The 26,606-nt window shown below is 40.4% G+C and overlaps 1 protein-coding gene across 20 annotated transcripts in view; it reads left to right on the forward strand.

The window, feature by feature from the left end:
* Nucleotides 1-26,606, forward strand: part of cadpsb (Ca2+-dependent activator protein for secretion b) — a 57,642-nt gene that overhangs the window by 2,261 nt on the left and 28,775 nt on the right. For all 20 annotated transcript variants that reach the window (XM_058632880.1, XM_058632881.1, XM_058632882.1 and 17 more), the window contains exons 2-7: nucleotides 12,361-12,474; nucleotides 14,052-14,384; nucleotides 21,451-21,531; nucleotides 21,734-21,967; nucleotides 22,788-22,909; nucleotides 25,554-25,665. In XM_058632880.1, the coding sequence (XP_058488863.1) occupies nucleotides 12,361-12,474; nucleotides 14,052-14,384; nucleotides 21,451-21,531; nucleotides 21,734-21,967; nucleotides 22,788-22,909; nucleotides 25,554-25,665 (996 nt within the window). The remainder of the gene's footprint in view (nucleotides 1-12,360; nucleotides 12,475-14,051; nucleotides 14,385-21,450; nucleotides 21,532-21,733; nucleotides 21,968-22,787; nucleotides 22,910-25,553; nucleotides 25,666-26,606) is intronic.

A 26,606-nucleotide genomic window follows, 5' to 3' on the forward strand; every position in this document is an offset into this window, starting at 1 on the left:
CTTAGAAATGCACTTTGATATGTGGTTGTGCAGGCGGCTTGTGTCCTGGGTGAATGAATTTTGTGGATAAACAATCCGATGCTTGGTGTCAGAAGACACAATCAGTCTGCCTACAGTCTACAGCCTCCAGACTTTGATGATGTTTGGTATAAATCTCTTCAGGAAAAGAACTGGTATTAATATAACAAAGTATATATCGATGGTACACAATTTCTATGGTGCTCTTGTCTCAGATTTGCAGAATTTCCGTGTATTTCTGACTATTAAGACGTTTAAAACCACAATGAACTTGTTTCTTGAAACATTTTCACGTGCGTAAACTCAACATTTTGATATATTTGATTTGAAAATGAATTGTTTTTGACCCTATCATAACCATTTTTAATAGGATTGATGTGCTGTAAATTGGTTACTATGTCATGATATTGTCCAGTAGTTGTTCATAGTCAATTAAGTACATTTCAGGTTCATGAAGAAAAATGATCTCACAAAAAACCCACTTTATTTAATTAAAAACAAACATACATTTTCTCTCGCGTACTCTCTTTGCCATGAACATCCTGTGAATGTCGGATCCTCAGATGTCCACAAACAATAATTATATTCCTCATATTGATTGGCTACACGAGCTAATATTATGTAGCTGTTTTTTGCCATTATAGATTAGTGACAGAAATGTGATGAAACAATTTCAGTAATTAAAAGACTTAAAAGCCTGTGGGAAAAAAAAAATCAAACACACAAACAAACATGTGGAGCAGCTCCGTGCTAATCCGCTACTAGAAGCTCTGGCACACAAACAGCAGCGATGGGCTATCACAGAGGAGCAGACCGGGCTGCAGAGCATGCGAGCTCCTCTGGTGCTTCTTGAAATGTACGGCTATAACCTTGTCAAAGGGTAACACAATAGGACAGTAGCAGGCGGCCGCTTCCTTTCTCTGTATGAGGGAAATGTTTGCTTCCTCATTCAGTCAGGAAGACGTCTTCAGAAGCAGCAGCATGGAGACTGTATATGTATATATATGTTTATATATATAGTATGAAGGGAAAGGCTAATTGTCTTGGGAGACATTTGCACTTATGACCGCCTTCCTTTCTAAGAATAACTTGTAAGTAAATTATTGAGGTTATTGACAGATATAGGCAGAGTTGGAGTCATTTATAGAATGATGGTTTAATTGCAGATTGTCCCGGGGGCAAAAAAGAGCCACAAAAAACAATAAGCTAATAATAAGCTGGCTGTTTATATACAGAGATATCAACCATGAAGAATAATTCACAAGGCAAAGGCACGGACATTATAGACATAAACAAGATAAAGACTTTGTCATTCACACAGACATTTTGTGTCGTCCGCTGTTACATTTCTGACACATTTCAACAATTATTAAATGGACTGGAGTTCATGGTTCACTGTTGTATGACCTTGTTGATCCCGTGACCTTTCCACATATTGACATTTTTTTGTGCGACAAACTTCAGTTTCACATACTGATTCAGAATCTTGGTTAACATACTGAGTGAGTCAGTGAAAACAAAATCCAGTAAATAAGACTGATGTGCATTTTTAAAGAGGTTTCTCTGAGTTTGAGGACGCTTGTTTGGAAGTGTGATGCTCCAAAGATAGTCAGAACCAATTTATCCCATCTGCCAGCAGGTTTGTTTAATAGAGTGTCTCTGGCTGCGGGATCTGTGACATGAATGAGACGAAGACTGGAATTTCAATCAGTGATACTTGGATGAAGTGCTGAGCTAGGGTTTTGGGCACTTGGACTGGATTGGGAATCGGTTCATTTCCCTTAGTGTTGAAATACAACAAATACAAACAAGTATTTGTTGTAGCATTTGGAACAGATCGGTCCATAGTCAATGTTTTTAATACAATTGATGTCATCTCCAACAAGTAATTGTAAAAGAGAGAAAATGTAGTTTCATTTAAATGTGAAAGTCGAGTAATCATTACACCATGAGCACGTATAATGCATTTGTTTGTATATAAGCAATCATACACACAAGGTCGTACATATACATAATTATATAACCTTTGCTGATTGCCGTGTACATGGGGACGGAAACTAAAATAGGAACCTGAAGGGAGCGGGAGATGAAAGTGGCATTACTGGAAGCGCTGGAGTAAAATTAGTAACAACAATAAAAGAAAATAATAATAATACACTTTTAGCTGATATGCTGTAGGGATTTTCCTGAGTATTTTGTAGACTGCGCGGTTTTAAACATTGCAATGTGATTGAATGCTTGAGTGTGCATCCTCTTTTTGACTTTTTGCAAAATGTCTTTGTAACTGAAAAAGAATAAACATACAGATAACAGAGAATAGATGTAGAGAGCAGCTTCAAAGAGCTCAAGTATGACACTGAAAACATGTCCATTATGATACAGAATCTAAAAATGCATCACTCCACGTTTTTATTTTCCAAAAACAATTCTCTCCCTCTCATAAAGTAGTATGTCACACGTTTTAAACACAAAAAAACCCAATGTGGAATTGCCGTGGATGTAAAAGCCAATTCAAAATGGGGTGACAGCTGAAAAAGCAGCAGGAGAAATCCCCCCCTCACCCACGGTTTGTTGCAGCAGCCTGTACCAGATCACACGTTCACAAATTAAACAGCTCCACTGTCAGCATTTAACCAAGAGGGAAAGCTAAGCTGTTATTTCTGTCAGATTATTAACTTCCCAAAGGTGTGACCACCCTAAAATCAGCCATCACAGTCAGGTAACACTGACTTACATTTCTCCCCGTTTAAATAATTAAAACATAGTGCGACGCGGTGTTTGTTGTGAGCAGGACTCTCGTGTATTCATGTCACAGTGCCGACTATCGGTTCATCTGTGTCCAGGACTTGATGTTTGAACCAAGCATTGTTTGAGGGATCATTTTTCATAGAGAGGGTTGTATTTGTGCTCCGGTTTGAGAGAAACATTCCCACTGATTGTTTCTCTCCAGCACAGTATGCACTGACTTACAAAGCAGCATCTTAATTAAAAGTATAACTAAGGCCATCTTTTCAATCACATTATTTGTTGATCCAGGTGCAAATCTTTACACAGTTTAGTGTAAATAATTAAAAATATACATACTCTACACCAGCTCCTGCATTCAGATTTTCGTCCACGCTTTGCATCACAGACTCTTTCATCACTCTCTTGTCTAATCAGTGTGAGGCTTGTTGTCGTAGACTCCTCCCTCTTTCCCCTTTCCCTTAAAAACGCCCGAGCTGTTTTCTCTGCTCATATTTCACTGTCAGATTTCAGGACCAGGCCACGCCCCCTCACTGCTTCACTCTCTCAGCTCATGTAAACAAATGATAAAAACATTTGTAATCCTGGAGGCACAACACAAAATAGATCACTGTTTCTTAATGGGGGACACTGTCCTTGGACATCATGGTATTGTATTTATATAAGACATCATCCCTAATCCTAACAAGTAATCTACAAAACATGGGACAGTGGTTATTTTAATTAAAATGTACTGTAAGAAACTCTACCAAGATTAAAATAAGGGCTTATTTTTATTTGTGATGTTGCATTTAATTTCCTGTATTCTGTTATGACAGCTTTGTTGTGTATTTCCTTTATATAAGGTTAGGAAACCAGTGAGTTTAAACATTTTTTTTTTGTTTTGTCATGTGTGCTTAAATAAAATTAACTGTGACTTAATTGACAACTTGATTAACCCTTAAAATGCAGAGCATTCCGGCTGCTTTTTTCCATAACATACAGTTTAAACAGAGGTTATAAGAATGTACAATACAGATATACTTATATCCTCTTTTTTCAGCACAACCTCAGCAATTTGATGGAAAACAAAATGCATTTTCACCAACTATATAAACACACCTGAGCGAAAAGGACTGTTTAAATTCTGATTGAATTTGTGAAATTTGGAAATACGTCACAGTTCAAAGTTCTGGCTCGTTTTTATGAACAAAAAGAAAAGAAAAAAACGCTCTATTTTGGGACTTCTGCACAATTCTTGCTACTTTATATCACGACTAAAAATGCTGATATAAAATGAATCATAACTTTGACTCAACAATGAAAAAACACATTTTGTTTAAAGCCTGAATATGTGACCTATTGTGTGTGTATTATTCCCACAGCAAATTTACCATGGGTGCACCTGGGGCACCCATAAGAACATAGCTCTGAAACTGACTGAATTTATTAAAAAATAATGTGCTGATTCAACAGAATTCTTATTAACAGAATCATTTGTTGATAGTATCTGGACATGGTGGTGATGGTGCTCTGAGACTGATGAAGGATGAAAAATGATGGATGTTATGAGACTAAAGAGCAGAAAGAGACAACGCGTTCAAAAAGACAGCAACGAGATGATCGGCTAACAAATGGAACAAATGAGAACAGCTGATGAACAGTTGATTGCTTGCGTTGAAACCCAGGGAAACGATGGCTACAGTAGGAAGTGAAAGTGTGTATTGTTGAGATGAGAAATGACAACAGGAACAAAAAGTATGAGAATTAGACTATGAATGAAACACGTAACAGCAAGAGGTTCCTGGTTTGAATCCCGGATCAGATTTCTTCTTCCCAGAGTCCAAACACACGCAGATTGGTTTGGTGTTAATCACAGACTCTGACTTGACCATAGACGTGGATGTGAGTGTGAGTGTTTGTTGGCCTTTGTTAGCTGGCACTGTGATATATACACTGGCAACTTGTGCAGGGTGTAACCTTCCTCTTGACCAGTGTTATCTGAGATTGGCTCCAGCTCCCTTCACAACCCTCTAAGGATGAGCCGCTCAATCCTGCAGATGGATGAATATCTTGGAGGCAAAAGGAGCTGCAGTTGGAGGCGGACTTCCAGCCCAATGTGAATATCAACTTCTGCTGTGATTTAAAATCCACGTTATCTGTAAAACTCCGAGTTCAGTCGCTGCTGAAACGACCTGTAGCTAACCAACTGACTCAACACAGTAAGTCTGTGCTGTGCGGGCTGATAAGTCGCTATGATAGAAAACTGAGATTGCTGCAGCAGATGCGATGTTTGGCTGCACACAACCACACGTCCTGAAACCCTGTTTTGAGTCCTGCGATTGAGGGCGTTTGCAGCTGTCGGTGGACATACAGCACGTGTTTGTGCTGTTGTGTTGAACCATATATAACCATATATTGCTTCAAAGGGAAAGTTACTCGACTGGGAAAAGATAATTAGCGGTGCTGACTTTCCATATTAAAGAAAGAGGCCGAGGAGAGAGCAATAGCTGGATCATTACCGCCGACCTCTGTTGAACCTGTCTTTCCCTCTCTCACTGATGACGATGATGATGATTCTCGCTTACTCATAAAATCACAAACAGAAGTCTGATGCAGCCATGAGGCTGGATGGAGTTCAGGTAGACTCCTGTGTTATTATGGGCGTTTCCCTGTAAACGGAGCCACAGCTGCTCACTCACCTCCAGGTAAACAAAGGAGCTGAGGGCTACTGTCGCTTTGCTCAAATACACTTACATTGTACTTTTATGCTTTAACTTCCGCATGAGATAAATGATTACATCTATCTCATCTAATCTACTTTGTTACTTACAGTAGGACACTTCCAAAAATAACAATAAAGTCTAATGGAGTTGTAGATGGGCAAGGACAATGTTCCCATTAGTGCGGGGAGAGCGGTGCTGCCAAGGATGCACCACAGCCTGTGCGTGAAATGGCACAGACACACAGGCGCGTCCTTTGGATGTCGACGGCGAGGTTACAGGACTCACGGCTGCTGCTGCTGCTGCTGTTGTGGTTCTTTCTGTTTTATTCTTCATCCTGTCTCTTCCCCACATGGAGGAATTTGCCAGTAAGTCAAATTTAAATAGCAGCGCAGCAGGCAAAGGCACAGCTGACTTTTAAAAGTCATTGGCATAATTGATGGAACGCCCCAAAACACACCTACGAATAATAAAGACACTAAAACGTGATGGGATACTTTGCACTGAGATTACACACAGTCTAAATAGCAAAATTGCAATTGGACATTAATGCACTTTAGATCATGCGTTATAGATCGTTTCTTAGAGCCTCAATCAGAGTTTTTATACCCGTCCACAGTATAAAATAGCATTATATCTATATTTCCCTGTGTGTGTGTGGGTTTTCTCTGGGTTCACCATTTTATAGTCCCAAAAAACCATACAGAGGTTAAAGTTGACTCTCTAAACCGTCTGTAGGTATAAATGTGAGAGTAGCTGGTTATTTGTCTGTGGCCCTGCGATGGACTGGTGACCTGTCCAGGGTGTGACTCCGCGTTTTGCCTTATGTCAGCTGGGATTGGCACCAGCAACCATGCTGAGGCTGAATGAATGAAAGCTGTTAGACTATCAAAGGACACAGATTAATCCAAAGTAATACTCTGATTTAAAATTAAGAATAAAATGTTTCTTTTTTGGGGCTGTAAGTACATTAACGCTTGCCATTTCTTGAACGTTTTGAAAATGTTGGAGGACAATTTAGTACAATCTAACAAAGATAAGTCTGGGATTATTTGGTATTTAAGATTTACATATAATTGCTACACAAAACTCTGAGGACGTACAAGACTAATGTTTGGTTTTAGATTTGAAAACATGCTTATTTAATGGCTTCATATTGGAGTTGCAAATAATGATTTTTTTTTGTATTCTCTCTATTTTCATTTGCATTTAACCCTTAGAACACACAGCATTTTGGCAGTTTTTTTCCATTACTATATTTAAACAAACAGTATATACAAAGGCTATAAGAATATGCAATATAGAGTGTCTTATATTCTTTTTTTCAGCACAACCTAGGCAATCTGATGAAAACAAAATCACCTATACTATATAAACAGACCTGAGCAAAAAGTACTCAAAATTCTTAAAATTGGATTGAATTTGTGCAGAAAAGGTTCAAAAAATGTATTTAAGGAGCTGGAATTGAATAATTAAATCAGTACACAGCAGAAACCTGAACTATAGTAGTTTGCACTGCCTGTATCTGAGGTAAAAACCAATGGATTACAGATTATGTAAATTCTGAATCAGTGTAAAACAGATTACTCATGACATTTTTATTTATTGATTTTTAAAAAAAACAGGACGGACAGGATTGATTTTCATAATTTTGTGTGCAAACCGTGGCCCTGATTGTGCTCTCCCAGTGTCTGTACATATCATTTATGTTACACAGGCCTGTTTTTTCCCCTTTTTCCTCCTCGGAAAGTGAACGAGCATAACGAGGATGGGTGTGCTAATGGAAGCCCGTTAGCTGGTGGTTGTGAATGCAGCCTTGTCATGTGTGCATCAGCAGTGCCACAACTCCTGAATGTGACAACCGTGTGGAGACTGGCGACACTGACTGAATGAGAGTTGAGGTGGTTACCACAGTTTGTAGCGTGTCAAGCTCTGTCTGCAGAGTACACACCTGGCTGCTCACAGTCCCAGTGGAGGGCTATTTACTGACTCAGTGCTGTGTGTGTGTGTGTGTTTTGAACAAATCTATGTGAGCATGTCTGGTCGAGATGATAGTTTGTACATCTGTCTTTGTATTATTGTACTTTTGTGGCCACAGTCACTACACAATGCTGGTGTTTGCCTGTAGATTTTCCGTGCTGCTGTCGTGCAGCGCCCGCTCCCCCGTACTTATGTTTGCTGTTTGTTCAGATGTGGGCCGGCGGTTTCATATGCAGCATGGATAAAATGTACTTTGTCTGAAGTGGGGATTTCACCCACTGAATAACCAACACCACCAGTGGAAACAGCTCTCTTCCCTGAATGAGCAGGTTTAGCATAAAGTCCCTTTATCACTGTAAACGTTTGATTTCATGAATTTAATAAGGTTAGCTCACAGAACGTGATGCTACAGCTGTTGCATCTGTCCTCAGACTATTGTTTATTAAGCGGATTTACGACCGCCCCCTAAAACTAAACGCACATCTAATTAGAAGCCATTTCATTTTAGAAAACACCCTTAATTTAACTTGCCGTCTCATCATTATGTAACTTCTATTAGACGCGTGTGTCAGTGTGAGTCAGCACAGCAGAGGCTTTACTGCGCTCAACTATACAGTGGAGTATATGCTGCATTCAATTAACTAATTACTACACTTATCATGGCTCTGCAAGGACAGACGAGCCGCTGTATATCTCACCAGTCAGATGGAAGAACAAGGTTTAATATGAATATAATATTGTGTACGGTTGTTGTGTAACAAAAATGTATTATTATTTACCAAATTCATTTAGTGTTTATCGTTTCATTGTAGCAAATGAAGAAATAAAGCAAAGTGGGTGAGACGTGCACTGAGGGGGGGAACGATGTTTCTCACTTCACTGAAGAGTCACTAAAGGCAGCGCACTTCTTACACAATACAGTACGTGCCGGAGGGAGGCGGAGTTTTATGAACCTGCCTTACAGACTCAATGGGCTCTCAGATAAAGACAGATATTTTTGAAATCACGTGCAGCTGATGCTGACGTTTACCGCATGCTGTGATGGCTGTTTATCTCCAATGTGTACAGTTTTACAGGGGGTATTTTATGGCAAAAGACCATTTTTATGTAATCATATGAAATGGAAAGGTCCCTTAACTACACCACAGTGTCAGGTTTTGCACGTTATAAATTCTTTATTAAATATTTGTCAGCGACTCCGATATTGTGTGCCCCCGTCACGTGGTCAAATTATAAACCCTGATCCATAGTCATTTTGAAAGGTAATAAAGTTACTGTACATCAAGCCCATGCAATCTCCTCTATTGATATGTGAAGGGTGATTAATGTCACTGCCTACTTCATTGCATGCCAATGAATCACCGCACAACACTGCAATCTTGAAAAGAGCTACAGAGAGATAATCAATAGCAGCAAAGCAGGAAAATAAGTCTTGGGAATCTGGCAATACTGATGAAAATGGAGGCATTTCCTGTCGTCCATCAATGTGGTTCCTAATCAGCGCAGGTTCCTAATCAGCAATGAAATACAGAAAAACTGAAAGTCCTTAATATTTCATGTGTTTAGACCATAGTTTGTTTAAAGGGTGGTCACACACTCCGTAATTAATCAGTTTATTGTTGAGGGAGAAAAACTGTTAATAATACACTTAAAATGTCCCTCTGATCACAAGATGATGCCTTCAGAAAACTTGTTTTTAAATCAACTAACGCTGATGCTTGAACAATTCATCATTTATCAGTAGTTAGAGTAAATACAAGTCACTTCACTTCATTTTCAGTTGCTGTAGTCGAAACAATTCATTATTTGCCAAGGAAAATATGCAAATGTATTTCTTTTTCTTTTTTTTAAGAACATGCATCACACTTTCACAGTCACACTTTCACATCCACTCTTCAGTTTTTGGAAGTTATTGTTCCTCCGTCACAGCGAAACAGTCATTTTGGTCATTTTGGATGCATTCAAAGAGCTTGTTTCTAGACCTCTGCTGTGCAACATAAGGAAAAACAGTGTGTTACAACATTTCTTGACTTGAGTGGAAACAGTGGAAATAAATGCACACACACACGCACACACACACACTTTTGCACACGTGAAGTTGACACAATTACACTACACACAATTAGTGTTCTTCCGGGCTTCAGCGTCACAGGTAGCATATTAATGTTAAAGGTCCGGTGTGTAACATTAAGGAGGGTTGTTTTAGGGGTTTTTGTAGCCTTAGAATAAGCCTTTTTTTATGTTCTGTTGACAAAGACCTTGTTTTATGGAGACTGCCATCTTGATGTTTCCACAGTAGCCAGAGTGTGACTTTAACATTTCGAACAAACAAGGAAGGATGACATTATTTCCTTCATGAGCCAAGTAGCCCTTCAACAGATCCATCTCAGGCTTTATTTTCTTTTTATATCATGCTCTTTATTATCTATCATTTTACCTGTGAGGGTCACGGGGGGGGGGGTGGAGCCAATACCAGCTGACGCTGGGCGAGAGGCAGGATAGAAACGTTCAGAAACAAACATCCATCCCTACTCACTTTCACACCTGCGGTTATTTTAGACCCTCCCAATTAACCTAACCCCATTGTGCACGTCTTTGCACTGTGGGAGGAAGCCGGAGTCTCCTGAAAGAACTCACACACAAACAGGCAGAACATGCAAACTTAAGTAAGGATGGTCTTAATTAATGCATTAACATTTTCTACGCCGATATGAGATTTAGTGTATTAGAAGCAGTACATTATAGCAGAGAAAGCCATAGAGGTTATGAAGCTCAGTTTATTTTATGGTGATTTTAATTCATCAGTATGGAAAACTGCGTTCTCAGATGACGTTGATGTACTAAATTCACAGCTTTGTGCAGTATATGAACATGGGTTTTCTTTTGTTTAATCAATTTATTCAGCAGTCATACGAGGCTCAATAATACACCTCTTTGTCAGTTCAACCTCCAGAATGATCGTACTAATGAACACCTCTCTGACACAGTTTTCATTTCAAAAACAGAGCACTATAATCTTCTTGAATGAACGATTTATAGTAGGACAGTTACATCTCACACTCATTTAGAGCTTTCTAATAACCTGCCATGGAGAGCGTTCACTCTATTTCTATCACTTGCAGAAATGGACGGGGCAAACAAGGATGAGAACGCTGACTTCAGCCTCCGAGTGTCTCCCCAGAGACCACGCTACTTTACCAGACTATTAATATTTGCATTTCTTGCCCGAGGAACACCAGGATCTATTAAAACACGGCGAAATAGTTTCGCACTCCTTTATTTAATCTCATGACAAGATCTTTGCCGAGATGAATACACCTGAAACATTAAAGTATTGATCACCGACGCTGCTGTTGCTCTTGTATGTTGTAATGGGATCTTGAGAGTCAAAAAGCTGGTAACACTCAGCAACATCATTGCCTTTACTAATGTTTGTATGGATTATGGATCATTCTCAAATTCCTTGTATTCATATATATACATATATCCCTTTTTCTGTACATTACTGGTACGTGGTTGGGGTGGTACAGCAGCACACAGATGGTGTTGCGATTGCCTCACAGGCACATGATGTGTGATTCTTTTCCATCTCACTCCTACACCACAAGTCTGTCACTTGTGCGAGGCAGTGTCGCAGACACACGTTACCAGCAGCTCCTTGTGCTTGTCTGATATACACAACAGCTTGAGCTGAAAGATTGAAGGCAATTGTCAAGGGGAGATTGTGAGTCTATTGATTGTTAGAGGTCACTGACACGGTAACCATCAATCCAAGGGCAATGGGTCCTGAGTGAGAATGGAAAAAAAACAAAGCGTGAGAGAGAGAGCATCACACATGTGCTCGGGATTGTACATCACACTGACGTGCACACAGTGACAATTCTGAATCAATTAACCAGTGTCACAAGAGTCCATTTACTCTGGACAGTAAATGAGCAGAATTCAATTTAAATCTCCCCTACAGCTCTTGAGATTATTTGGAGTTGTTGAGGTGAACTTGACTCTGGATGTTATGACTCATTCCTTCCCTGGAAACTCAAAGCATTACATTAGAGAGGATCTGTTTCAGCATACTCACCGTTCACCTCTGCTGTCATGTCCATGAACAGGATATCAAAGCTGCAGAGAGGCCTGGAAAGAGTCCAGTTGGGTGCTAAAATGGTGGCATGTTTTCTGTTTGTGGACGATGATGATGACGGTGATGATGATGATGATGATGATAATGATGTCGTCCTTCTGGCTCCATCGCACCGTGACCTAAAAAAGTGTGTGGTGAGGTTGGCAGATAGTATCCAAGTGGGGGAATTTGAGTATCGCTGGGTTTTATTTATAAGTGATAATAAAAGAAGGATCGTAAGATTGACTGTGTGTTTATGGGACACTGGTTGCAGGCTTCAGTTGTAGTATAGATGTATACGTATAAAGGTATACACGTACGATTAAAGTTTAACAGTTGGTTTCTGCTCTCATCCACCGTCTCAAATCTCTGGGTACTGATTCAAAGAGAGGCTTAGATGATTTTCCTGTTATCGTTCCGTCTAAGAAATTTGGAAGTGCCTATCTTTTTATCAAGATGCTGCTCCCTCACCTCAAATATAGCCACGGTAATGTGAATTTGGCATTTGGTAACAATGTCGCCTGGTTGCCGACCTTTAGAGGTGTTAAGAGCTTGACTGTCTGAAGGTGGATGCACAGATAAACTGTGGAAACACTGGAGGGATTACATCTCCGCACTGGGCTGGGATTACTGAGTGTTTCCCCAGAGGGTAGAGGAAGTTTCTGTGGGGGAGGGGGAAAGGATGTTCGGGGCTAGCCGTTTAAAATTGGGCGGATAATTGAAAATGTGCTTCCTTTGACACATTTTCCAATCCGGGGCTTGAATTCTGAAATGTTCCATCTGTTCTTGCTTCTACAGATAACCAAGCAGCAGCTTCAGCAGACCAAGGATCGTTTCCAGGGCTTCCTCAACGGAGACACACAAATTGTGGCTGATGAGGCGTTCATTAACGCTGTGCAGAGCTACAATGAGGTACTAACAGTCACACACTTTTACATTACCCAGGCTTTCAAATACGTATATATAGGTCATTCGTATGTTTGCATATCCATCGTTTCGTCTCAAAAAACGTCACTTTTCATATAGCATTAGCTTTTCTGACACATTATTGCTGTAAATGACATTACATACGTGACATTATTTTACAAAATACAGAAAATGGGCAGTTTTTGGTCTAAAAAAACATGCTTTTCCATGTCAGAATGCTCGTATGAGACGGCTGAGTGGTAAAATGGTGGCTGAAGCCTTTTCACTGCACAAATTATGAGTCAGACGATGTGACTGACAGAGCCATCTTTTCTAAGCCCACTATTCAATCTCCAGATAAAACAGATTGAATAGAATGCATGCATTCTGCACAAAAGGTGGGTGCTAAATAGTAGGGATACGTTAAAGGCCAAATCCATGATGGAAAAAACAAGCACGGCCATATGATTGGAACAATCAGGAAACACATATTATATAGACGGTCATGGAAGTTAATTGCAGTGTGACCTCTATATAGTTTGTGGAGTTTAATGTAAATGTGAAAATGTGCAGAGATTTAAACTCGGGAGGGGGGAAATAAATGGATGAGAATTATCTGGGTTAACCCATTATCTGGGTTAGTTGGATACTGTAACACACTCACTGCAAAATATCTCAATTAACCATCACTATTGTCTTTTTTTTACAATAAAATGCATACACCAATAATATATATCTATATATAGATATATATATAATGTCAGAGGAAGAAAACGTAATGGCATAGACTGTTCTTTTCCCATCTAGATCAGATGCACAATGTATTTTTGTCAATAATTGCTGTGACATGAATATGATCTTTATACCTGGAAATGAAACAATACTTTATTAATAATATTTAGCTGTGATTGAGGCAGTTGAAACAATGATGTGCTTCCTAACAGATGCACTGCTGTATTGACGCCTATTATCGCAATCATGTGGATGTGTCAATTAATTTGGGTGTCAAGAAAATACATTAAATAAAAGTAAAATGTAACTAAATTAACAGTTACAGCTTCCAACTGTGGCTAAAATATTGTGTCTCAAGAATGTTCTGAAATGAACGTTCTATCTTCTGCTAATTGGAAATTAGACTCGCAATCGAGTGCTAGACATGTGACATTTGTGTTATGAACACGACAAGCAGAGACTCTATGATATATCGAATGATACGTACGGATAATTTTACCATTGTACTGTAATGTTTTAGTACAGGAGTAGGAGCTTTCCAGCCATAATGGATGCTGAGAACAAAATGTGACTGTCAGAGTGGTGAAACAGTCAGCTCTGATGGTGACTTCACTTAGTGCTGTGACAGTGCGGCCCCCTCTGCCTCTGTCCCTGTCAGTCTGTCATTAGCAGGGCACAGAAAGCAGCCTCAGCTGTGTTCAGTCACAGTCTTGCATACTCTATAGGCCTCTAACAACTACAGTTTTTCTGCTGAAGTGGGCAGACATTCACCATTTGAGCCAACACACTTCCTGTTCCCACCAGCTCATATTACTCATCATATAAATAATGACCTCTACTGTATTTATTAGGTGTTCCTGAAGAGTGACCGTGTGGCCAAAATGGTCCAAAGTGGCGGCTTCTCGGCCAACGATTTCAGGGAAGTGTTCAAGAGGCACATCGAGAAGCGCGTGCGCAGCCTCCCGGAGATCGACGGCCTGAGCAAGGAGACGGTCCTCAGCTCCTGGATGGCCAAGTTTGACACCATCTACCGCGGCGACGAGGACCCGCGCAAGGCCCAGCAACGCATGACGGCGAGCGCGGCCTCTGAGCTCATCCTCAGCAAGGACCAGCTGTACGAGATGTTCCAGAACATCCTGGGCATCAAGAAGTTTGAGCACCAGCTGCTTTACCAAGCCTGTCAGGTGAGTTTGCCGAGCCTTCCTTTAGGTGATACTTCTCAGACAGTTTGGACACACAGCCAACTCTTTATTTTTATCCTGTCAATATTACCAGAATGAGTTGACTGTCTTTCCGTCCATTTTATCAACAACAGCTTAACTACAAACCTCACATTTGTTATTGATGAGGACAGCGGAGAGCTGCACAGTCATTGTTGGATTGATATGTTGAGATTACTGGCAGATAACAGATGACAGTGGAGTGCTTGGGCCAGACATCCAGTAACTCTCCTCCGCTTTTACTGCTTTATTGCGATGAGAAAGCTGAAAGCAGCATTTATGTACTTCTATCTCCAGGAGCTTGATTGGATTAAAAGTCTTATTATGGCGGGATTTGGAGGACGTATCTGGCACATTTACATCTGCTCATCAATTAATGCATTAAAAAAACCCCTCTTCAGTTCATTTAAATCTAGTCTCTCGAAAGTGAATGAGTTAAAAAAAAAACAGTAGGATACAGATGCCATCGTTTCTTTCAACAGTTGCTAATTTATAAATTGGTGCAGATGGCACAAGGTGCTGTTCACAAATGAGATTGTTCAGCACCCTTCAAATATCTCAGTCAGTTAAGATCAATAAAGGCTCACAGTTTTCATTAGTCTGAAGCTTCTGAAGCTGAGGTGCAATATTTTTGCCGTATACAGTAACCTTTAAATCTAATGATCAAGGTGTGTTTTTTGATCTGCTGACAGGACATCTGTTCGTAAAGGGTCAGAAATCATCAAACCTTTTTAATCAGGAGAGACGAGTGAATGAAAAAAAATAATTTATTACGAACTGAAATGAATAAAGTCGCTAAAGAGACTTTGGGAAAGGTGCTAAAGTCGAGGGCATCTGCTTCTGAGCAGCAAGTGAATAAGATCTGAATAATGGATCTGAGAAGACTGTGACAAAGAACACTAAGGCAGTAAGAGTTGACATGTTTTAAAAACAGCAATGTTATGATAAGGAGGCAGGATCAAGACCTGCTGATGAACAGCATTGTCACTCTGGGGATTGAAAGAATACATGCTTAAGAGGATATGAAAGCATGAAGTATTAGAGTGAAACTATGAGTGGAGAGAGAACGACACACCGTCATTCATATACAGTGTGCTGCAGAAACGTGTTTGTGTACAGCTTGATACTGTGACGTAATCCTGATGTTTGCAAGTACATGCAAGAAAAGAGGTCAAAGAAAAGGGGGAGAGAGAACTGAGACAGAAATCTCCTCAATAAGCAACCAGCCACCATATTGTGTATAGTCTTCTACTTAACAATAAAAGCATAATAAAATGATTTAGAAATGTTGTTTTCATAAGACATAAAACATTCAGATATCACCTTTCTTTTGTGCTTTCGATGTTACCAAAATGGCCATTTCCATTTTTCCGCAGCTACAAAGTCATCTTTGGCCTCTTTGTGTCTCGCGCTGAAGTAAGAGCAGCCCCTGAAATGACTAAGACTGATTAGACCGGTGTAACCAGCAGCTGCACAGCACAGACTCATGAGCGTGCTCCACTCCCTAATGGCTGCAGTTTTTCAGCTGCGGTCAGACCAGGAGTGACCCGACCACTGTAAAATGTCTTGATGTTTATTCACATGAATACATTCTCAGACATTTCACCTCATCACAAATGGATGAATAAAATACCTAATGCTGGGATGGAAGTCACAGTAAGGTGCAGGCACGTGAGACTGATTGTGAGGTCATGTCGTTATAAGCTTTTCCTCTGTCAGTGTTTCCTTTTTTCCCCTCTTTAATTTGTCTTATCCACTGCATTTAGTTTAGAAATGAAGCCTGAGCTCTTCCTGGTTTAGCCCGTATCTGATAAAATTGGGTAATGGAGCCTCTTTACTGCAGACAGGACTGGCAGGATAAAAGCATTTGCTACGCCAAGCCATTTCTTTACTGCAAAAGCAGCGGAATGCCTGGTGAAGCTTGGCTGCACTCACAATATTCATTATGGGACAATCACACCTTTATGAAAAATTGTCTGAGGATTATTTCAGGCCATCTCCTTCAGTGTTACAAATCAGCAGGTTTCTTTAATCCTGTAGAAACTTATTTTGTCTCTTGAGGGCAGTATTTTAGACAGACACAATGTAAAATCAACATTTATTGAAGTTGTGTTTCAAGAGATATGATGATTATAAATCCATGTTCCGTCCTTGGCCGAGGGAAACCAGGGCTAACTTATGCGTGTGTGTGTGTGTGTCTTCCACCTCCTCTTTGTAAAGAAAGCCAAAATAAATCAAAAGTCTGTTCAAACAAGTGTAGCAGTTTTATTAATTTCCGGAGAGTAACAATGCCAAAACGACAAACCAAAATTTCTCCCTTACTTGCAAAAGAAAACAAAATAAGAACAAAAAAAAAACCTTACCTAAGCTCCTAAGTGAAAACAGGAGAAAACAAAGGTGAAATAAAATGTCATCTCTCTTCTGTTACCCTTTAATTTAACTTTGCCCAAACATTACTACAATTATTATTTATCTTAAATAAACAAAAACTCTCAAAAGCAAATCATCTACTTACTGCAGCTTTCAAAATGGACTTAAATACCATAACCATACAGCAACTTCTCCAATCTTCACACACTACGACTAAAACTACTTTTAACGATTTTGCAATGACACCGGATTGGAAAGGTGAGGAGGAAGAAGCCCAGGTTAGGGAGGGTTTTTGTAGTCCATGCCCCTTCTCTTCAACCAATCATGCTGAGCCAATCCCCTTCGAATTAGCCAATCACAGTGTGCCACCTGGTTGCTGAAATCCTGGTAAAACCCTAACTATGCTCACCAGCTATAGTGCTGAGATACTGGCTATAAAAGTGAAGATTTCACCAGTTTGTATTGGTACGAGTGCATTATCTTTGACACTTCTTTGGTAAACGACTTCATTTGGCCGCAGTTTATTAACGCAGTGGTTGTAATACTTTAATTCTGTGTATATCTGCCCATTGCAGGCAACTCTAAATCTGGGTCAGCCCAGTTTAAACTTGAAACAATGACGTTGCACAACAACTGTAAGGAAAAAAAAAGATGCGAGCCATCAGTCAGTGGAGGAGAATTAATTAAACATTAAGTGCAACAACGCTGCCTTTAACTACAGCAAAAGAGCAACATAGGTTCACAGAAAAGGGTGGAATTTCTTTTTACAGCGTGCACCATTTTATTAGCATGCCTCACATGTCACTACACACAAGAGATGCTTTTTATCTCATTGCACACACACACACACACACACACACAGACACTCAGCAAATCTAAATATAGAGCAGCCGCTTCAACGACTCCTCCAGGTTCCATCCAGTTCCAATCTAATCCCGCCTTCCTCGTCTTTGTTCTCTGCAAGAATCCGCCCCTGGCCAAGCGGGTGTGCTGTTTGCTGCTAATATCCCATCATCCACCTGGGGATCTGTCATCAGCTGGGCTGTTAACTACCTGCCTGCTTCTGCTCCGTCACCTCTTAACTGCTGTCAGCTTGGCTACCACTGAGGCCATGTCACCTTTATTTAGCTGCACTGCTGTTGTCAGATTTAGTAAAAACAGATAGAAACCTACCTTTTTATCCAGTCTCATAATATTTCCTATGAGACTGCTTGTCCACCCAGATCATCGTGTGGGCCACTGACAGCAGTGACCTTTCAGTAGTGGTGTGCTGGTTAAGATTGGGGTGCTGTGGGGCTTAGTAGGGGGTGGCTATTAGTAAGCACATAGACTGACCTTCAGCTTTACTTCCTCCCACAGACAGGACTGTCTCTCTGTGTCAGTCAGAGTTGGGATTAATAGGAGAAATTGCCCCCCCCCCCCCCCCATCCCCCATCCCCCTTTCAGATTACATGCTTCAGTCACTTTTCTCATGTTAGCCATTTTGCAGATGAGCTGCAGTCTGTCACCGTGACCAAATTTCATCTGCCGCTTCAGTTTCGACTTTAAGTTCTGAAGTATCTCGGTTTATTCTTGCAGTGTTGAGAACTTGCCTGGACGTACATTCTAGTAAAGATTTAGGTCTTTTAGGTTGTGATATGTGAGAGGGGAAAGGCACATGGACGTGAAGTGTCGCACACTGACATCCAAGCTGCTGGATTTCCAAGCGTGACACTACCAGTTCTGTTGGGACTGCTGGCATTTCAGACTGACAGCGCCCAGAGCTGTGAGTGTGTTGACAGGCAGCAAATATCACCAGCAGCCGTGTAAAGGGGGAAGTAGAAGCACAGCTTTAATAAGTACATGTGTCATTTTATGGTTGTTGTGATTAAATCTAGTTTTCACAAGTGAAAAAAAAAAAAAAAAAAAACACTCCCACTTGTAAGACTTCCTACTACAGGATGCTCGGCACTGTTCAAGTGTCACTGCATGGCACCACTGTAGTACTAAGTACTGCTGTGATGCAGTTCTGCTGCAGCTGGTGGCAAAGTCTGATTATGTGCTCTATTAAACAGGAACTCTGGGTTATGTAGTAGGGTGGCTGTTCTGTGGCCAGCACTAGTAACACACTAGACTTGACAGTTCACTCTGACTGTCTTGGATTTAAGAGGCCATCTGGTCGACATCATTTCATAATGTATAAAACGAACTGAATCAGTGACAGAAATTGGTGATTGGGAAGCTTTCACACCAGAAGAGTATCTGGATTCAAAGCTGCAGGGATTTTAAGAATAACAATTATATCCAACCATGCGCATTCGTCCTGTACAACTACCTTTCTTCGTCTTTATGAGTCGATGATTTTAACGACTGCTCTTTTCAAATCAATACTCAGATCACCCCTACACGTGTTATTGTTTTTTCCTCCTCCGTGCCTTGAGCGGTTACAGTGCTCGATCCCCGTCTGTGCTGGGCAGCATCTCTTACTCGTGCTCTTAACGACTGCTCTGTGACTTCAGCTCATCCTCTCTTTAAAAGGATTGTTGGACGGGCAGAGAATCAATGTGGCAAAACCTGAAAGGTCTGTGCATGTAATATGATAGTGAAAAAGCATACAGCAGAGAGAGAGAGAGAGGTCAGCTATGGCACACGATCCCACTGCACCAGACCATGGGCTGAAGTCGGGCTCCCGCTAATGATACCTTTCAGTATGAATTAACATGTCAATTCCCTCATAGTTGTTTGGTCCATAAAATTTCATGAAACGGTGACAAATCTTTGTTTCTCAAACCACAAAATGACATCATCAAATGTCCTGTTTTCTACCACAAGCCAAAGCGTTTCCGTTTACTGTCTATCGAGATCCAAGAAGCTGAAATCACAGAGCTTATTTCCAATTACACAAACCACTCAAGCTGATGCAACTGGTCATCAAAAATAATAAATTGCTGCAACACTATTTTTGAAGCACTCCACTAATAGAATGAGATGCTTAGCTGGACCATGAACGTGTGGAACAACACTTTCTCCCACACCTCGCTGTGTCGCCTCTCAAATCAACTTCTTTTTACAGCCTGACACATGTCATGAGCATTACATACAGCAGGACTTGTTACACTGCCAGGGCGAGAGGTGAGGTCAGTTCACGGAACAGTTTTGTGTAGATACAGATCAATTTGTCTGCCGTCGTCACAGGGGAAAGGGTCAGGGTTGTTGATCGGTGAGTCTCCGCATCACATTTGACAAGAATTGGTTCAATTTGGCCGAGAGAACCATTGACGGAGTGAACCACGCAGACATAAAGAGCCCGAAAGAGACATTAGCTGCAGTTTTCTATTTCCTTGTGTCAGCTAATATAAAACTCTCATTCATTATTGATGTGGTAGAACCACGGATTTCTCTGCTTTTCATTACTCAAGGGCAAAAACAGATTAAGAGATGTCAGTTGTCAGATTAAGACGTTGTCCGGTAGAAGTGTTTTTTGTTTTTTTAAAAAACTTTTTATGCAAATTTCATTATCACTGTGTTTTTCCTCAGTCGTGCCTAAACTTTGTTTCAGTTTATTGAAATCTCTATTTTTTGCATCCGTCTCTCGGCTCGACCATTTCAGTGAGCTGCATTTTATTGTTTCGTTCATTGAAATCAATCACAAAAGGGAAAAATTTCAAACACTCAACACATTCAAAAGGACCTCTCCAACCGTTGTTCATTCATGGTCTCTATGGTGATGGCAGCAGGGTCTCTTTGAGTGAAGGATGAATTTTGATCTTTTAATGTGCTATGATTGAAGCTGCTTTTGAAAGAAAAAAAAATGGAGCTCTAAATAATCTTTTCATGTCCTGCTGTACCAAAGTCATCATTCCCTTTTTGCACAAGCACCTTTGAATTTGCATGGCAACATTTACTGCTTCCATATTTGAATTTATCTGTCATTTACAGTTATGTCCTTGACAGATAATCTCTGATGACAATGTAGAATGATGCCAGTGGCGTCAAACGCATTTTAGTTCAGGGGCCAAATACAGACCAATGTGATCTCAAGTGGGCCAAACCGGTAAAATATTGGCATATTAATCCATAAACAACAAGAAATGTATCTTTTTACAAAACATATTCTGAAATGTCTTTACTATTTAGACACAGGTAATCATAATATGAGCTTTTCACAAATTCATCCTGCAGGCCGGATTGGACCCTCTGGCGGGCCGTTTCTGGCCTGTGGACCGTATGTTTGACACCCATGCCTTAACCCTTAGTACTCACGGGGCACGGATCTGTGGATCTGGGGTGTCTATAGGTCACATATTCAGGCTTTAAAAATGTGATTCTTTCAATTGTGATGTATTTCCAAATTTCACAGTGTCGCAACCATGCAACAAAGTCACATAAAACACCTTTCTTCTCCCATTCTGATGTTTGGTTTGAGCAGGTGGTCTGGACCATGGGTACATGTGACCATGTGATTCACTGAATAATTAATTAGCATTAATAAGCAGTTGAATAAGTGTAATTAGCACAGTGTCTAATGATCGCACATCATGAAAAACATCATCTTTCCTGGTGAGATAAATGAAGTGAGCACATATTGGTGATCTTTGACATTTGGCCTCTGGCTTTTTTTTCTTTCTTTTTTTTAAAGCATTGCAACCTTATTAACGTTCTCCTCTATTTTTATCAATAGCTGGACAACCTGGATGAGCAGGCTGCACAGATCAGAAGAGAACTGGATGGACGTCTTCAGATGGCAGACCAGATTGCCAGGGTGAGTCAGAGTCTGCGGGCGGGGGTCTCAGATTGTTTGATATATACTTAATATCAGTGTGAGGCACCACCCACAAATGAAAAGACTACAGATTTCCATGTAGTGTAACCAAGTTAGATATCAATACTATGAAATGTGCTTTTAGGATTTTAGTAGTTGTAACAGTGGTGCTTTGCGGAATCTTTTCCGGTTTCATCAACAGGGTGGGAAGTTCCCCAAGTTTGTGTCCAAAGAGATGGAGGCCATGTACATCGAGGAGCTCAAGTCTTCAGTGAATCAGCTGATGGCCAACCTGGAGAGCATGCCCGTGTCCAAGGGCGGAGAGTTTAAACTCCAGAAGCTGAAACGGGGACACAATACCTCCATCATCGACATGGGCCAGGAGGACGAGAACACACTGTCCAAGTCTGATGTGGTTCTTTCCTTCACTTTGGAGGTATCCCTGTTTTAGGAGTGACGAGTAGAGTAATCATGTGAAGGGAACACACTTTGCTTCACAAAGTTTTGACATATTTCTATCTATCTACCTATAAAGCAGGGCTCCCGACACCTTATCGTCAGTGTCAGACTAAGTATAGAAACAGATCACAGGCCTGTTCGGAGGCTTGAACAGATGCTGTGTGAAGAACAGACTGACACACACACACACACACACACACACACACAAACCCATTCACCTGCACTTTTAACGAGGAACGTGAGTCATCTCGTTACCGGCGTGTCTGAGATGAGTTATCACCACAGAACAAGGAGCCATTACACCTCGTTCCTTATGATGCGGTGCTATTTTAGACTTCGGAAGTATCACACTGTTTTTTATTTTATGCTCCTTAACACATAAGTAGGCAAACAATTCTGAACTTCCAGGCCTCAAAGTGTTTGCACAATAGAGTGGCAGTTAGGTTTTTGTTTTTTTTTGGCTCGGGCTGACAATTCCACTGAGTTTTGGAAACACCTAATTTTCAAGTCTGTTTACTTTGCAACTGATTTGCAGCGGCAGCTGCTGAGAATACTCAAGGTGAAATCAGCTGTGAGTCCTTTGAAATGCTCCATCCCTGTAGATAAGTCTATAAAAATATCCTCACGGTGACGTTCAGAGACACGTGGTGTGAGACTATGCTTCAGGTTTGATGTGGTAAATGTGGTCAATTATGCCCACGTGCACCTCACTGTGGCTGATGAGTGTTTTCACCTATATTTAAAGAGATGAAACATTCCTCATTTGCAACCATCACTGAAGCGCCTGTGCTTCGCAGGTGGTGATCATGGAAGTGCAGGGGCTGAAGTCTCTGGCTCCCAACCGGATTGTCTACTGCACCATGGAGGTGGAGGGAGGCGAGAAACTCCAAACCGACCAAGCGGAAGCATCCAAACCAACGTAAGGACCTCATCATGGACATACACACATCTGCTATTTATGATTGGAATTAAGGAAACACTGTTATTATTCCTACTCTTCGGGCGATTAAGGCATGAATAAACCATTAGTAAGACATGAATAAGACATCATTAACACTTCTACCATCACCATCATATCCCTCATAACACCCGTTCATGATGCATGAGACTCGCTGTATTTATAAAATGGCTCCTAAGACATTTTTTTTTTTATCTTCACACTTCTTGTTTTGCCAGAATGACGCCATCGAAGAGAAAGAAAGAGAAATGTATCTTACACTGTATATATGACAAAAAAACAACAGCAAATGAAACGAGATGAAATGAAAATACGACTGATTTAAAGCTCCAGATTCCCATAAATCAAGAGTGCTTTTATGAAGGGAGTGTGAGAGGGATCGAGGAGCATGAATGAGAGAAGGGATTATAGGACAAGGTCTGTGTGTGTGTGTGTGTGTGTGTGTGTGTACGTACACTCTGCGAACACAAACATAAATGTGATAATTGTGCGACTGAAGACTTTACTGCAGGTTATTTGCATACAATAATTGCTTGTATTTATCAAATGTGCTCAGACTAATGATTAACTTGCTGTTCATCGTATCTTTCATCTTTCTTCCGACGAATAATGAAGTCAGGCTTGATATTATATATTAATGCTTCCGCAGGAATGATTATTTCCTTGGTATTGTCTGGTAATTCTGCTGATGATCTGTTTTTAATTGAGCCACTGGAACACGCCAAGGCTTTTGGAAATAAGGAGGAGTTGTAAAAGTGCGGCAGCGCCACCGTCACATTCCTCACACACCTTACAGTAGATTCAAGCACAAGGTCACCTTCATGCAGCACAACCCTTCTTTCCTTCCTTCCTTCCTTCCTTCTCTCCTTCCATTTGAAATTGCACCACTGGCTCCTCAGCGTCAGTCGTCAGCTCCTCCTTAGAATGCACTTTATATACAGTACATCACATTTTTGATTAATTATGGATGGATTTCCCAACATGAGCTAAATACCAGAGAGAGAGAGAGATGACAACATGATATACAGAGACAAGCTAATACATAGCATGTTATGTAATGTGATTACAGTGGTATTCACTCTCTCTCTCTCTCTCTCTGTTTTTGTACTATTCTTGTACTATCTTGTACTATTTACATACTATTTACATACATTCATTACTCCTCCCACCTATACTGACCACACAGATTTCAACCTCAAAAGGTTTATCGTTACCTTCCTCATACTGGGAACGACGGTCAATTGCATTCTGTCCAAGCCACTCTAGCCTGCAGCTAATTAGCTTAGCATTACAATATGGTAATAGGAGGAAAACTGGCTTCAAAGGCAACACAATCTAATATAATACAAGCACATCTACACCTACAGTGTTCTAAATATAACCCTATGTTGTGTCTAATCTGTTTAATCTGTGCAAAACAAATTGTATTGAAGCAGCTGAACTTTGTCACATTCTGGGTCTAAAAGAAATCAGTTGGTTATTTTCTTCTTAATTAAGACTCTTTTTTTTTTTTTTTACTATCAGATGTTCTCTTTGTAACCTTACAACACAACACAGCAGGGAAACACTATGCCAACACTGAGGGAATTTACCGTCTGCTGACTCAGACTGCATGTTTGTTTGTGCTGTACTTCTGAAGTATTTTATTTTTTTTTACATGAAGCGAGATCTTTAGATTTGTTTTGTTTTTATTATTTTGGATTGGAACCCTTTAACGCCGTACTCATTTTAAATTGTTAAAACAGGATTTTAACATGCAGTAAATTATAAATGACAGCCAGATATTGGAAGTTATTCTGGAAAAAACAAAAGCACTTAGTTACAGGACATTCTCTGGTCTTTTTGTGGTTAAAATAAGCAAAAAAAAAAACAAAGTGGATTATGAGGTTTAGGTGTTAAAGGGTTAAGAAACGCTGCAGAAAGAGACAGAGATGGATCTTTTGTGGTTTGTATGCACAGCAACATTTTCCTTGGTGAATTTAAGGCCAAGTTGTTTTTGTTTAAGACAGAAGTGAAATAGTTTAGATTCATAGCTCCAGTCGTTAGGTCAGGCGATTATCTTTTTGATTTCAAAGCTGCAATACAAATAAATGATCTTGCCTTTGCACCGTTCCAAAAAAGGGTTAAATTTATGCAACATGCTTGGAAGCAGAAGTTAAATTTAGCCAGTCTCTGGCAGCCCTCTGTTGTAGACTCACTAAATGACTTTGGCTGAATAGATGGGTTTTTTTGTTTACATAAAAATCCTGCCAAAGTTGGGGCATAGAGATGTCTGGTTTATAAAAAGCAGGAGTGCATTTAGAACAAGAAACAAACAAGCAGATCTGTGTCTTCACTTTGGTCTTCCAGTCACTCCAGTGATAATAGATAAAAGATAACCTCGCCTCTGTGATACACCAAAGGCCTTGTCAGCTGCCTTATCAAGGCTTTTATTAGGGATTTATATCACTCATCAATGTGAAATCACACTTTTAGAGTGTATTCTGTCACTAACGACTAGATTTTGTGTTGCAGTATGGGTGGAGGTGAAGTCGTTATGTGGGAACACGTTGCTATTATATCGTCAAGGAAGCTAATCTCCGGGGTGTTTTGCTGTGTCTTTCAGCTGGGGGACCCAAGGGGACTTCACCACCACACACCCTCTGCCTGCTGTCAAGGTGAAGCTGTTTACAGAGAGCACGGGGGTGCTGGCACTGGAGGACAAAGAACTGGGCAGGGTAACAATATTTACTGCTATTACCGACGCATGCACGCTCTGATCTGAACATGCAGCCATGAAAACTGGGATTTATGTGTAACACAAAGGGAACATCAAGATACATTTGTGATTCACAGGCACTTCATTGTGTCCCTGGTGGACTGTGTGCTTCACATATCATCTAAAACAGGGGTGTCAAACTCATTTTTTGGTTCAAGTGAGCCGGAACAGTAAAATAATCAGCATAATAAGCATGATCACTTGTTTTTTCCTTTGTTTTACATGTAATGAAGTATATTTCTTACAAAACATGCTATTTTTTTGGAGAAAAACAAGTGCAATTTAACAATATCATCCATAAATGTACAGTTTACACGTCACACTGGATCTTTAAAGGCACAAACATTTAGTCACAGGTATCTGGAAATGAAAAGTATAGTATTTCACATTACGATTAGAATGTTATCGTACAAATTCATCCTGCGGGCCGGATTGGACCCTCTGGTGGGCCGGTTCTGGCACATAAGCCGTACGTTTGACACCCCTAATCTAAAACATGAGGTTGGGGTTGTCAATTTGAAATTATGTGAAAAAGAAAATGGTCAAAATGAGTCTGATTATTTAGTAGAGGAGTACAATAGCATCTTATGTGGACCCCAACAAGAAATGATCATTTACACAAACAATCAGCTCAGTTTGATAAGAATTAGGCTGATTTATTAAGGGAGAAAAACTACAAGCGATTCCGAACACTGACTGAAATGTAGAGAGCAGACATTTGTGTTGCCTGTTCTTGAGCTGTGAGTGTGTTAGGTACCTGTGATAGATGCCGGGGTTTGCACTGAGGCGCGACGCCGTCACATGTCCCTGAAGTGGCAGTGACCTTGGCTGTGACAAGGCTCTTTGATCTCCCACTGCTGCAACGTTGGCAGCAAAGAGAAGCGGAGCAAAGTGCTGTGA

The sequence above is a fragment of the Solea solea genome, chromosome 6 (genome assembly GCF_958295425.1).
Source record: "Solea solea chromosome 6, fSolSol10.1, whole genome shotgun sequence".
NCBI classification, from domain to species: domain Eukaryota; kingdom Metazoa; phylum Chordata; class Actinopteri; order Pleuronectiformes; family Soleidae; genus Solea; species Solea solea.